The sequence below is a fragment of the Panonychus citri genome, unplaced genomic scaffold (assembly GCF_014898815.1).
Source record: "Panonychus citri isolate SS breed McGregor unplaced genomic scaffold, ASM1489881v1 Contig00138, whole genome shotgun sequence".
In the NCBI taxonomy this organism is placed as follows: Eukaryota; Metazoa; Arthropoda; class Arachnida; order Trombidiformes; family Tetranychidae; genus Panonychus; species Panonychus citri.
In genome coordinates this window covers 3368761-3382309 of record NW_026515543.1, presented here as the reverse complement: position 1 = coordinate 3382309, position 13549 = coordinate 3368761, and the positions used below count along the sequence as shown (strand labels likewise).

General features: G+C 29.8%; 2 protein-coding genes across 2 annotated transcripts; one reads left to right on the top strand and one right to left on the bottom strand.

Annotated features, from left to right (window-relative positions):
• Positions 1-3828: 3828 nt before the first annotated feature.
• On the bottom strand, positions 3829-4275 carry LOC128393652 (diguanylate cyclase DgcP-like). Its single transcript, XM_053353848.1, has one exon. The coding sequence runs from the start codon at positions 4273-4275 to the stop codon at positions 3829-3831; it is 447 nt and encodes a 148-aa protein (XP_053209823.1).
• Positions 4276-7376: 3101 nt separating this feature from the next.
• On the top strand, positions 7377-13160 carry LOC128393471 (uncharacterized protein DDB_G0271670-like). The gene is made up of 4 exons (XM_053353655.1): positions 7377-7779; positions 7880-7928; positions 10662-10742; positions 10870-13160. Exons 1-4 carry the CDS (start codon positions 7744-7746, stop codon positions 12510-12512), a joined length of 1809 nt encoding a protein of 602 aa, XP_053209630.1. The 5' UTR covers positions 7377-7743; the 3' UTR covers positions 12513-13160.
• Positions 13161-13549: the final 389 nt, after the last annotated feature.

Sequence of the window (13549 nt, the reverse complement as noted above, 5' to 3'; positions counted from 1 at the left end):
TTTTAGATGATGATGATTAAGATAATAATAGTTGAAATGATTGAAAAAAAAGGAGAGGTGATGGTGGCGGTGGGTTAAGGATCGGAGTGGGAGAGGAAGAGGTGAATCTAATTTGGCCATAATAGCCCCATGGATAAGTTTAGGATCTAATAGATTTTTTTTCCGTTCCTTGTTAATCTTATGAGGATTAGCTTTCATTTTGTTATCAAAATGATTCCCGAGTTGATGATGATTATTACCAATAATTATCGTTAATAAACAGAAGGGGTTTTGTCAATTGACAATTGAATTGATTCAGTTTGAAATTGATGGTTACATTTATTGGTTTTATCGGTCAACATGAGATATGATTATGGTTATTAATTGTTATCATTTATGGATCTAAATTGTTACACCTTAAGATGAGTCAAAATAAGAATCTTTTTTTTTTCGTTTCATGATAAATTTTTACTCTTTACTGGTTGTGTATTAGGATTCAGCTTGGAATGAACTTTATCTTCAACTTTTCATGATGATTATCATGATGGTTAGTATTTGTTTTCACCATCTTCCTGGTTGATTGTGATTCTTAATTGTATTGTACACAATGTTGCCTTTACAAATCAAACAAATCCACTTCACAGTTTATATACAAGAGAAGCAGCAAAAAAGTTCTGAGTTAATCAAGATGAATATCATCATTATCTTCATGATGATCATGAGTGAGAGAGAAAGTATTTCTTTTCTCCATGAAAGATGAGGGCGAAAAAATAATGGATGAAAAAAATTCTGACTTATATTTATATTATTCTGAATGAATTGTGAGTTAGATGAGAAAACACTTGACAAACTTTCGGGTAAGTAGTTTATTTGTTTCATCCTCATGAGGATTTCATGAAACAGGATAAGAATTGAAATAATTTCATGATAAATATCATAATCATTATCAAAACCATTAAGGAAACATTAAAATAATCAGAATAATTTTAACATGATATTTTTTTCATGATAATTTCTGTTCAAAATCAAACCTTTCCAATCAATTTTATCAGGTAAACTTTTGTTTACATCTATCAATTGTTGTTACGTCTTGTCAGATTTACCTGATTGTTTTTGTTTCTTATTCCTGTTAACTGATTTATCAGAACGATAATATTTCAATTTCATGGTAAAAGAAAAAACAACAACAATGTTATCATTTGTTTCCATCTGAATGTTAGTTTATCATCAACATTTATCATCTCTCTCTCTCTCTCTCTCTCTCTCTCTCTCTCTCTCTCTCTTTACCTGTCTTGTATTTCTGTGTAATGTTTATCATCATGGTTGAAACTTGATTCAAATTGTTGCATCAGGTGAAAATGATATATGCAAATAAATAATCATGATTGTAACATGATAACATTGAAATAGAAGATAAAAAATGATTTATTTCATTTTATCACCATTTTACCAAAGGTAACAAATTGATTATGAGAAATTGGCTTAATGTATATGATTGATTTACTTTTCCATAGAAAATTCATTTTAATCAACTTTACAATCCAAACTAATCGTGCGTGTAAAATATTCAATGGTCAAGATTAATATCTAATCAATGAAGAATCGTCTCTTTGTTGTTACAATTAGAACACAATTAACTGTGGTGTCACGATTGAGGTTGACAATTTAAAGGTAAATTAGGATAATGAAAGTCTCACAATTTCAGTATTTCTATCAATTCCTATCTAAGTTATCATCTTCATCTTCATCTTGGTTTTTTCATCTTCTAACCTTGTGCTTCTCATCAACATTTTTTGGCACTTCTTTTGCCATTCATTTGATTTAAACCATAACCACTTTGATGGAAACACCAACAAGATTAAACCATGAAGAAGAGACATGATGATAAGAGATAATGTCTCTTTCTCCACCCTAAAGGTAATAATAGAATGATGAAAAAGTTACTCAGGTACAAAGAAAACCTCAATTGTGTTTGATTAGTGATATAATTACGATGATGAGAGAGTAACAAAGGATAAGGTGAAAATGTCTGACAACCGAAAGTGAATCAAAACAATAATCATCCGGATAAAGAAGTTGATTCAGTCATCCCTTTTATCATCATTTTCAATAGTCAATCGTATTTTTTATCATCATTATCAAGGTGAAAAGAGAAAACAAGAAACCAAAGAAGAAGAAGAAGAAGAAGCAAAAAAAAAGTCGAAATACAAGGTAAGAATAAAAAAAAAGTTCTAAGGCTCATTTTTAAGGTGGAAAATTTAGTTTGTGAAGAAAAAGACAAGAACCTTACCCACTCCGTCTCCACAGACCTATTTATTTAGAATTATTAAACTGTCAGGTCTTTTTTATCTTCTATTCTCCCACCGCCTCCTCTTCATCCTCTCCTGTTTTTTCATTCATCCTCAGAATCTTTTCTCTCTCTCCATGTAAAGAGATGGAGATAAAAAACTGAAGCAATTGAACTTGAAAAAGAAACAACCTCAAGCCTCGATGAGCACCGATTACCGTCAATATTTTTTTCTCATCTTCATCCTCATCCTCAACTCTCTCTCTCTCTCTCTCTCTCTCTCTCTCTCTCTCTCTCTCTCTATTCTTTATCATCATCTGATTTCATCCTTAAATCTTGAAGGATAAACAAGCAAAAAAATCATCTTCAGTCTGTTGTTGTTGTTGTGAACAGTTGAGCTAAAGAAACTTTGTTTTTCTGTCTATTTCTTGGTTATGTCATTTGTTTTTGTTTCATTTCAGCTCTGTTGATGTTATTGTTTCAATTGCTCAGTTTTCAGGATGACAAAAGGTTTTCAGGGTGGATAAGTGGGTGGACTAATCCCACATTTCAATCTTATTCAGATCAGCTTTGAATTTATTTCTTTCTCTCTCTCTCATTTTGTTACAATTCAATCACAACAATTTGTTCACATAAATTCTGGATCATCTTATCAATAGAGAAAGAAAAAAGATTCAACAGAAACAGAAAACAATCAACTAACACAATTTATTAATTTGATCATTTGCTTCAATCAATTTCGGATGAAATTAACATTCACTCACATATGAATATTGTATTAATCAATATTCACAGATTATTGTGTCTCTGTTTACTAAATTAACTGTTACAATTAAGCCAACTGATCAATCATCATCATTGGAAAGCTTATTTTGAAACTTGATTGTTTACTTGTGTTCATTTTTTAATTAATTCATCAGGGAATCTGATTATCATGGTGGTCATGATAAATACGATATCTTCATGGTCATGACCATACTCACTGATTTGGGTTGAATATTAAACCTTTAGGGTTATTGATTAAACCAACAATTAGTTAATCATTGAGTGTTAATATTAAAACAAGCGAGATATTTTCTTGGGTTAATCATTAGATTAAATTGATCAGGTGAAAGCAAATTTAGTGTCAACAATTAGTAGACAATATTTGTTTTAATTCAACTTTTAACTTTAACAATTAACTAAATTTTTTCCTCTCATTTTAATCATTAATTGAATTGACTTTTCATACCATCAATCATTTAATTGTTGTTGTTCCTGTTGATTATTGTCTTGAAATTTGATTCATTCATTGATTTATTGATTGTTGGTGATTATAATAGAGTTAAATCAATTATGGTTAATTAATTGTTGGTCAATAAAATGAGAAATCAAACCAATAATATCATACGAAAAAAAGATTTACTTTCAGACTCAATACAAACTTAAATTGCTGTCGCAGTTGATTGATTACAATTACGTATTGATTAAACTGTAACTGTAATTAACTTGCGATTAGATTACAATTTAATATTTTAGATTAAAGTTTGGATTGTTTTTTTTTAATCATAATTTTTAGTTGATTACTTTTCGATGACAAACTTTTCAATATCATCTCGTAATTGGGTGATGGCTTTAAGTGAATTATCATCAAATGAATGAGCTTTTTTATCAACAGCACAAACGGTTCCCTGAATTGAACCATCAGGACCATGAAGGGGAACACCAATGTAAGAGATTAGCCCATGTTTAGCTGCGTCGATATTATCTTTCCATTCGTCTGATTTAGTTGAATCATTAACAATTAAAGGTCCATTTGATTCAATTACCTTTTCACAATATAATTTACGTTCAGGTGATCGTAACTCCTCCATGCCCAGAGGGAAATTTTCCGCTTCAGGACCGCCACTTAAATCAACCTTAAGAGACAATTCATCAGATTTCATAACCAGAACATTGGAAACATCTAATGTAACAGCAAGAGCATGGAGACGAGCTTGAAAATCCTCAATCTTAGCATCAACAGCCATCGTCTTCAACGAATCAACTTATCACAGAGAATTAAACTCAATCAAACAGTGAAAAAGTTAGTTAATCACAAAAATCGTATTGAAACCAACGGAAAACGGAAACAGAATTGATGACCAGAAAATCGAAGGGGAAAGTCTCTGTTGATATTGGAGTTTTCGTTAGTAAATCACAAACAGTTTTCGCAATTATCACAGAATTTGGATTGATTTTTTTTTCATCAACTATACGAATGTTGTTCACAATCAATTGATTTGATGTAAATGACAATATGATGAGAGAATCACTTGTTGTGTCACCAAATAGACGATGATGATGATGATGATGATAGACTGATGATCGCAATGAAAAGGTAAAAAAGGTGGAGATTTTTTTGTTCTATTCTTAAAATTTTTTCTTCTTCTTCATCTTCTTCAGGAGTTTAAAGGTTGAATGATCTTCCAAACATACTCACAAACAATGATAATAACACTTAATAATTTGGGGAAAAATAAATTGTAATTAAAGTCGTTGATAAACTGAATCAAATTGTAATCATCAAGATGAAAACATCAAACGGGTCCCTCGATATAATCATAAAAAAGAGTAACAGTTTAACCCTTTTTTTGTTGTTGTTGTTGTTGCTTTTTCTTTATATTTATAATTATATTATCTGAGTGATTGTTGCTGATTTATAAATGATGATTCACTTCAATCAATTTCATTCATTCATCATAATCAAATGTGAACAACAATCAGTAAATTATTTGGATAATAACCTTTGATTCTCGTTCTTGTTCAGGTTAATCTCATTCTCTTCCTTATTTTTTTTGCAAATATTTCTCATTCATCATCTTAATTATTACCATCAACATGACAATCATCATGATGATCATCATGATTGCAATTCAATTCAATCCCGGAAATAATTGTTAATCAACACAATCAACACAATCAACTCACAACGAAAAACCTTGACATTGACCTAAGAAAAATGATTTGTTTGGGTTCTTGTTTCTTTCTCAACAATCAACAATTAGTTGATTATCGAGTTGATTTGAAACAATTTTCTTTACATCCATTAGATGTAATTAACTGAGTTTACTAATTGTCAGCTAATTTCTGCCTAATTTTGGCTCATTTGATTATCATCTCTTAGGTTAATCATTTGGTGACTTTTTTTTTCCTGACCTTCATCTTGATTGACATTTGAATCTCTTTTTTTCAGCTTTTGATAATAATTAAGTTAATTTGATTCACAATTTAAAATATTAATAGTAAACACTGTTGACATAATCATGAAAGATGCAATATAATTGTCAGCAATTAATATAACAATTCAAATCACTAGTGCCTTTGTCAAGGTTAATCATCTTAATCATTGGTCAGAAACTCGAGGAAAAGTTTAAATTGTTTTTGTATTGTTAATTTTCATTGATTATTTGTTTACATTGAGCCATACAATTTAGTTGATTCACTTTTAATCAACAACAATTACCAAAGGCTTTAGTTAACTGAAGGTTTAATCATCAATGATTAACATTAAATCAAACCAAACCCAGAAAAAAAGGTTAAGTAATAATCGTAATCTTGTTTTTCTCAGCAACTATTAATAATTACTGCGATTAACGAATTGAAAGTTGATTATCAAGCTAATCAAATGAGTTGATTTATGATTTTTTTTTCTCAACACTCACCATAACTACAATATACTGAATCTATTGGTGAGCTTTGATTGTCCATGATTAACTTGAATTAAGTAATAATTCAGAGTTAAAGTTAAATATTCTTGGGTTAGTAACTTTTTCTAAGTTTTTTTTCACCATTAACAATTTAATTTGATTCCCATTGATTATGATAATAATAAGACATGATGATGATACAATTGAAATAACAATTGGTGATTTTCAATGTCACAATCAGTAAATTGTTGAGTGTTGGTCTCCATCAGCTGTAAATATACAAAGAAAAAAAAAGTTTCATTGAGATTTTTTTTATTAATTTCTCTGTAAATATTAATCATAAGAACTAAACTATAATTATGATTTAAATTGTTCTCAAAACTAATCAAATTTGATTGTTACTTTTGAAATATTTTTCTCATCACATTGTTAATCGTTTGACCATTTGATCAACAACAATTAACTAATTGTTTAAATCCTTCACCACAATGATCATTGATTGAACAAACAAACAATAAAGTTTTTAAATACAAATTGTTGCAAATCATCATCACCTCCAAGTAAATACAATTAACTTTTGCAATCAAATAAATTGCTTATAACAGTAAATATGAAACTCAATCAACCTGTTCATTTAATTGTAAACATAATGAGTAAATTAAACACTTCCCGGATGATTGAATTAAATGTATCAATTAAAGTTAAACAATCAACAACAAGAGTGATGAAACAAAAAAAAACTTCAATGTAATAACTTTAAATGTCTGATTGTAATCAATTAAATATCAAATTTTTCATGAAAATTACCAATGCAATTAACTCAATTGTTGCATATATTACACAGTTGATTACGAATGATGATAAATAACAAATAATTAGCGATGTAATTGAACCTGTAAGTGCAATTAACAATAATCAAGTTCATCAATCTTGATGAATTTTTTTTTCACTTCTTCCTTATTTATGGATAACAAGTAAACTTGAACAATCAGCCTGAAGGGTTTCCGATTTGAATGCTAGGTTTCCGGTTATTATCATAAATGATAATAATAATCATCATTTTAACATCATCTAAATTAGAGAGAGAGGCTTGATTATCATCCTTATCATCATTATTTCATCTTCCTAATGACACAAGTCAATCAATTGAGTTGGAAAAAAAGTGAAATATATTACAATATATACTCTCACTCTCTGAATCTTATCATCCTTCATCTCTCTCTCTCTCTCTCTTTTAACTTTCTCTTCACCTTTCATCATGCATAAGATGATAATGATGATAATGCTCAGCCTTTTTCTCTTTCTTTTTCTCTTTCTTTTAGTTCTTTTTCCACCAAAAAATTCTGATTCTTTATCTTTGAGAAATTTTCTTTTCCATGTTACAACCTCTTTTCTTCAGAGGTTCCAAGAAACCTGATATATTCTTGCAACCGGTTGGCCAACCTGAGAACTTAATATAAGTCAGATATTATCAGGTTTCAATGGTTCCTTTTTGTTCAGGATCAGCACCTTATTGGCACGGAACTTTGTTCAGTTTCAACTTTAATTATCATTGTTATTAGTTGATTGTTTCACATCTTCAGTTTCAGTTTCTCTTGGAACTTTTTTTTTCTATTTCTGTTCCGATTTACAAAATTGGAATTTTTTTTCCTCTTCTCATTCGATAAAAACTTTTCTATTATTTTATTGTTGAAAGAAAACTTTTATGTTTTCAAAGTTTAATTGTTGTTGATCAATTGTGATTTTGTGTTTTCATCTGATACATTGTGTTACTTTTATTGTCAACAATTAACTATCATTGTAATCAAAATGATCATTTATCAATCAGCCATTTTAATAATAACGGTATGTTTACAATTTTGTTTCATTTTATTAACTTAAATCAATGAGATTTTTATTTCTAATTGAGAAACTTTTTCACTTTTTTTTTGTCATCAACAATTAGACTTTGATTGTAACAATTAACTCCCATGGATATCATCATCAAGAAAGGAGTAAGTTGATTTGATTTAATTTGATTTTATTTAAACAAATTTTCAAACTGTTGTTTGCAAAGTCAACAATTTATATTGTTGATCAACCGATTTACATATTGGACAATCACATTGATTAAAGTTTGTTGATTGTTAAAATCACAATCGGTGTTGATTAAAAATATTATAATATATTAATACAAAGCAGATTAACTATTATATTGATAATAGACTAATATGATTATTACAACAATGAATTGTGCTTAAGGTGATTTGATGAATTACAATTTAACACAGGCAAAGAGATGATGATAATAATTGTTATCCAATTAATGGTTAAGCCTGAAATTGACCCGAGGGCAGCAAAAAGCTAAAGTGATGAAAGTAAAACCTTTCAACAATCAAACTTTTAGATTGTCAAATTAAAGGTTTTCAGTGTATATTGTTTTCTATCATCATCATCATGATAAAATAATCAAATTAACTGTTGACAATCAAATTTAACCATCCACAATCTCACTCTCTTCCCTATCAACCAAAGTCCATCTTTTTTTGCTTTGGTCAGTAAGTTACTCTCTCTCTCTCTCTCTCACCGGTGTAACATTAGCTTCTGATGCCCTGAGGCTTTTTATTTCTTCCAGAACTAAAGTCTATTGTTAACCATTCATACGGTAGATAAATATATTTATATTCAGTTAAGGTCAGTTAATGTAAATTGTTTGGGTAAATAGTGGTCAGTAAATGGTTGATGATGAAGAGGAACAAGCTTTAAAAATTATCGTAATAAATTATTATCTGTTTATAAGAAATGCTGAAAGACAATAGAAGATGAAGATTGAAAGTGAAAAAGACAAAAGGTTTTCCGGTTAAAGAAAATCATTTGGTTATATTATAACAGAATTCAATTCAATTCAATTGGAATCGTTTCGCTCTTGGAAGATAAAGTGAGACAGAGAAAATGGTTGTGCAGGTAGATCAGGGTCTCATTCAGATATATTTATCATCCTCATCTTAATCATCATCATCATTATCATCATCTTTTCTCTTACTTTGTGCTTGTCAATTTTATTAGGAAAAATAGTCTCATGAGTATTTACAGTGAGGAAACTTTTTTTTTTCCTTCTTTATCTTCATCTTCTTGTGATGCAAAGAAGATGCTCCTTGAGGCTTCATCACGATGATGAAGATGATGGAGACAAAGAAGATGATGATAAAGAGTATGAGTATCATCATCATCATCATTATTGTTTATCTTTTACTTTATCGGCAAAAAATCTCCTTCATTTTGTCAACTTTCTGTTTGATTTTTTCATTTTTCTCTTACAAAATTCACCAACATCCTCATCCTCATCCTCATCTTTATCTTCATCTTCATCTTCATCCACGTCTCATACATATGACATATCCTGATATTTGATTTCTCACCTTTGTCCACCTTTGCCCTTCATCTTGATCCTTTCTTTCAACCACAACATCAACAACTATCAAACAATCAAAGTTAACAACTCAAAATTAACCTTGCAATTAACTTGATTCATTAAATTGATTAATATGATCACTACCACACCCTTTAGATTAGTAATTTAAGTACAATGACATTGTTGATAAATAAGATTGTTATTATTTCCCTAATTGTATAAATTTCTTCCGCATTTAAAGATTTAACAAAAAAACGAATTAAAATTAAATTAATTATCCAATTTGAATTAGAAAATCAATTCGTTCTCATTCTAGAAATGATAATAATTATAATAATATATTCATCTTCACCTTAAGCTACATGATATTAGGTAAATTTCATCTTCTTTACCTGAAGAGAAGGTAAAAATTCAATAAGATGAAACTTGGATTAAGGTGTAAACCCATTTCCATAATAATATAACATTTAGATCTTGAATTTATCTTAATTTAGTTTGGGATTGACATTCAATTGACAATCAATTCTTATTACCATTTTATAATTATAATAGATAGAATTTGAATAAATTGTTATTCTAATCAACATTAATCTACATAAAAGAAAAGAAATACTCAATATCTATTCCGTTGGAAGTTGATGAGCAATTGTTCATGAGAAATTCAGCTCAGAATTTCAAGAAAATTTCATGATTCTCGGTTCTAAGTTTCTATTTTTTCTTTCTCATAACAATTAATTTAGAAAATTAAACTCACAATTAACAATCATAATGATCAGATAATTACATAGATGTATATGGATACCTGATTATCGTGTTAATAGAGTATTAATTTTTTACTAACAATTAAGTAAACCAAATTAATCAATCATAATAATGGTTAACGATTATTGTATTTAAGTAAATGATAATACACCCAAACAATTAACTTATATTACACAATGGATTTCATTTGAATCAATGAACAATTTTGATGATTTAATTTATCAATTAAATTGTTCATGTTTATGATTTTTTTTGTTTTAATTAAAATTGATACACTTAGAGACTTTGATTGTGAATCAATTGTGTTTAACAATTTTAAGAGTAAATTAAAAGTTATGGTCAACTAATCAATAATTTAAACATCTATTTGTTTGCTGGAATTGATTGTAGATGATTAATTATTTAATCAGTGAGAGATATTGATTGTTACTTATTACCTGTTAAACTAACAACTAAATTGTATTGATTAGATTGGAGGATATTAAGATTATCAATAATTCATAAAGAAGCAACAAGTAAATCAAATGATTTCTTTTACTAATTGTTCGTAAATTGTTACAATTGATTTTTTCAGATCGACAAGGAAATGAACGGACTTGGTTTCAAATGTCAATTCCTTACCTTGATGCTTCAATTCAATTTCCACAACCACCCGGTATGTAATTAGTTAACTTATTTCCAATTAGTATCATCGATTTTTGCTCTGATTGTTGAAGTTAATTAGAGTATTTTTTTCAATTCTTTCTTTCAATTGTTATGATTTTTGTTGTCTCTCATTTTAGGTTTTGATCCTGATCGATTGTTTGATTTAGTTACTTCTCCATTCCAACAATGGAGTCCACTGGAACCTCCTCCGTTTATGAGGCCATTTTTTGATCGACCAAACCAATTCAGACCAATGATCCCACCTCCACCTCCAGTTTTACCCCCTTTCAACCCAGCCTTACCTCCACCAGCACCAGCACAACCATCAGCTGAACCTTCACCTTCAACTCCTTCAACCTCAAATCCAAATCCAAATTCAATCGCAGATTCTGAACCAGAATCAACCTTTGCCGTTTCATCGTCCACATACAATCCCTCACGAAGACGATACAAACCTCGTTGGGTTCCTCATAATCCTCGTCGTCATTTCGGCAAAAGACCAGGCAACGGCGGTCGAAGAGGAAATGGAAACAGGTATGGAGGTCACAATAATAACGGAAGCTATGGTAATGGTAATCGCGGTGGGTGTAGAAATGATTCTGGAACTAAAGGAGGAAGAAAATGCCAAACTGGCCATCGATTCTGGGAGAAGTCGAAACCTTCCCCTTTACCTCCTAGTTGGCCTTTTTTCGTATTCCCTCCACCACGACCTTCAAACGACGATGATAATGAAAAACCTCAAGTTCCAAACACTTTTACCGAAGTGACAAAAAACACTGACCCCGCTTGTGGCAATCGCCATCTTCCAAGACCTACTAAGCCAACCAACGATTCAATCCCAACAACAACAACAACAACAACAACCACAAGCACAACACTAACAACAACATCAACAACATTGTCTCCAACAACTTTAGATAACAATGGAAGAGATAATGAAGAAAGCAACAATAACAATGTAACAAACGAATCAACTTCATCATCTCCCTCATCACCATCATCATCATCAACAACGACAACTGAATTACCAACGACATTTGTAAGTTCAGTGGATGTTGAACCTTCATCTTATTCAGGATCTTCAGAACTGTCACCATCTTCATCCTCTGAGAAACCTTTAACTCCCTCTGAGCTTTTGAAAAGTTCAAATGTTGAACCGGAAAAGGACAAGAATAAGAATCCATCTGAATCTAAAATACCAAATGGATCAAACGGAAGTGGAATAGAATCAGGTAAAAAAGAAGAAGATGAAAAGAGACCAACAGAATCAGAATCTTCCCTGTCTTATTTACCCAAAGAATCCGATGGTGATGATAAAATAAGCGAAAAGACAAATATAAATAATGGTGAAAATATTTCCTCATCCGGTTTGATGACAACAATGGGACCTTTGGAAACAATAGAAGATGAAGATAAGAAAAAGAAAGAGATTGAATCAAAAGAGAAAGATGATAAAGATTCATCATCATCTTCCACATCGATCTCACCACCAGAATCATCTTCATCTTCATCGATAGAAAATGTTGTCACAACAATGTCACCAAATGGAAACACCGATGATGTTACAACCACGAGTTCAGCTGATCTAAGTAACAATAATGATTCAATAAACGAAACTGATACAGTTCCAGATGAAAAAGATGCGAAATCAGCATCACCGGAAGTAGAAGCCAAAAGGAAAAGGGAAACAGAAAGGGAACAATTTATCAAGCAAATTGAATCGATGTCGATTGAAGATTTCAAGAGACTCGCAAGTAAAATCGCATCTCTATCAATCTAAATGAACAAACAAGAAAAAAAAAGTTTTCGTCAACAATTTACGATTCCCTTGATTCCGGAAGTTGAGGTCACTCACTATATTTACATATGATGATAGATGATTAAGATGACAGGAAGGAGGAACCAAATCAGCAAGAGAGTAAAAAAGTGAAAATGAAAACGAAGAAAAAATTTTCCTACTCAACAATTAACATGGATTCTCATCATGATCATCATTTTCCTACTAATTATCTTCCTAATCACACTAATCGTCGTCTTTGTGGTTTTAATTGTTCCAATTAATTGTCCTACCAAAGTGCCAACATGATCAATGTTTATTTTGTATCTTTTACCTTTCTCATTGTGTGTCTCTGGTTAGGCAACAATTAGACTTGATTATCATCATTTTAAATGATAATTGTAATTACTTTTAATCTTATATTTAATTGTCTACTTGCTGGGGTCAATAGTTTTCCACTTTGATTATAACAATCAACAAAATCAATCTCAATGTTAATTGTCATTGGAATGGTGACAAAATTAACAGTTTCTTTTTTTTCCTTCTAATTTTGTAATCAAGTTAATTGTAATTAAAATTTTCCAATTGACAGAAATAAAATTGATGATCATCAATGAGAATTCATTGATTGTGATTGATTTGTATCAAGATTATTATTCTAATTGGTTTTTAATCTAATTCAACTGAAGAAACTTAATTGATTAAAATATAAATAAATCATGTTAGTAATTAATATCATATGAGACCAATTGAATTTAAATCAATTTTCAAAGATAATTTTCATCAGGTGAGACTGTAATTGATTAGTTAATTGTGAAACTATTGCAAAAGTCTGTTAATTGTTATACTTAACCAATTGATGATCAATGAAAAAGTTGATTAAAGTTGAATAACAAACAAAAAAAAGCAAATTAAAACCGTTGATCAAGTGGATACAATTGTTATATCCTAATGGCGTTGTTGATGTTGTTAACAATTTAAATTAAATCAAAATTGATGATAAGTATATTGATTTACACTGATTGTAGTCAAGTTAATTG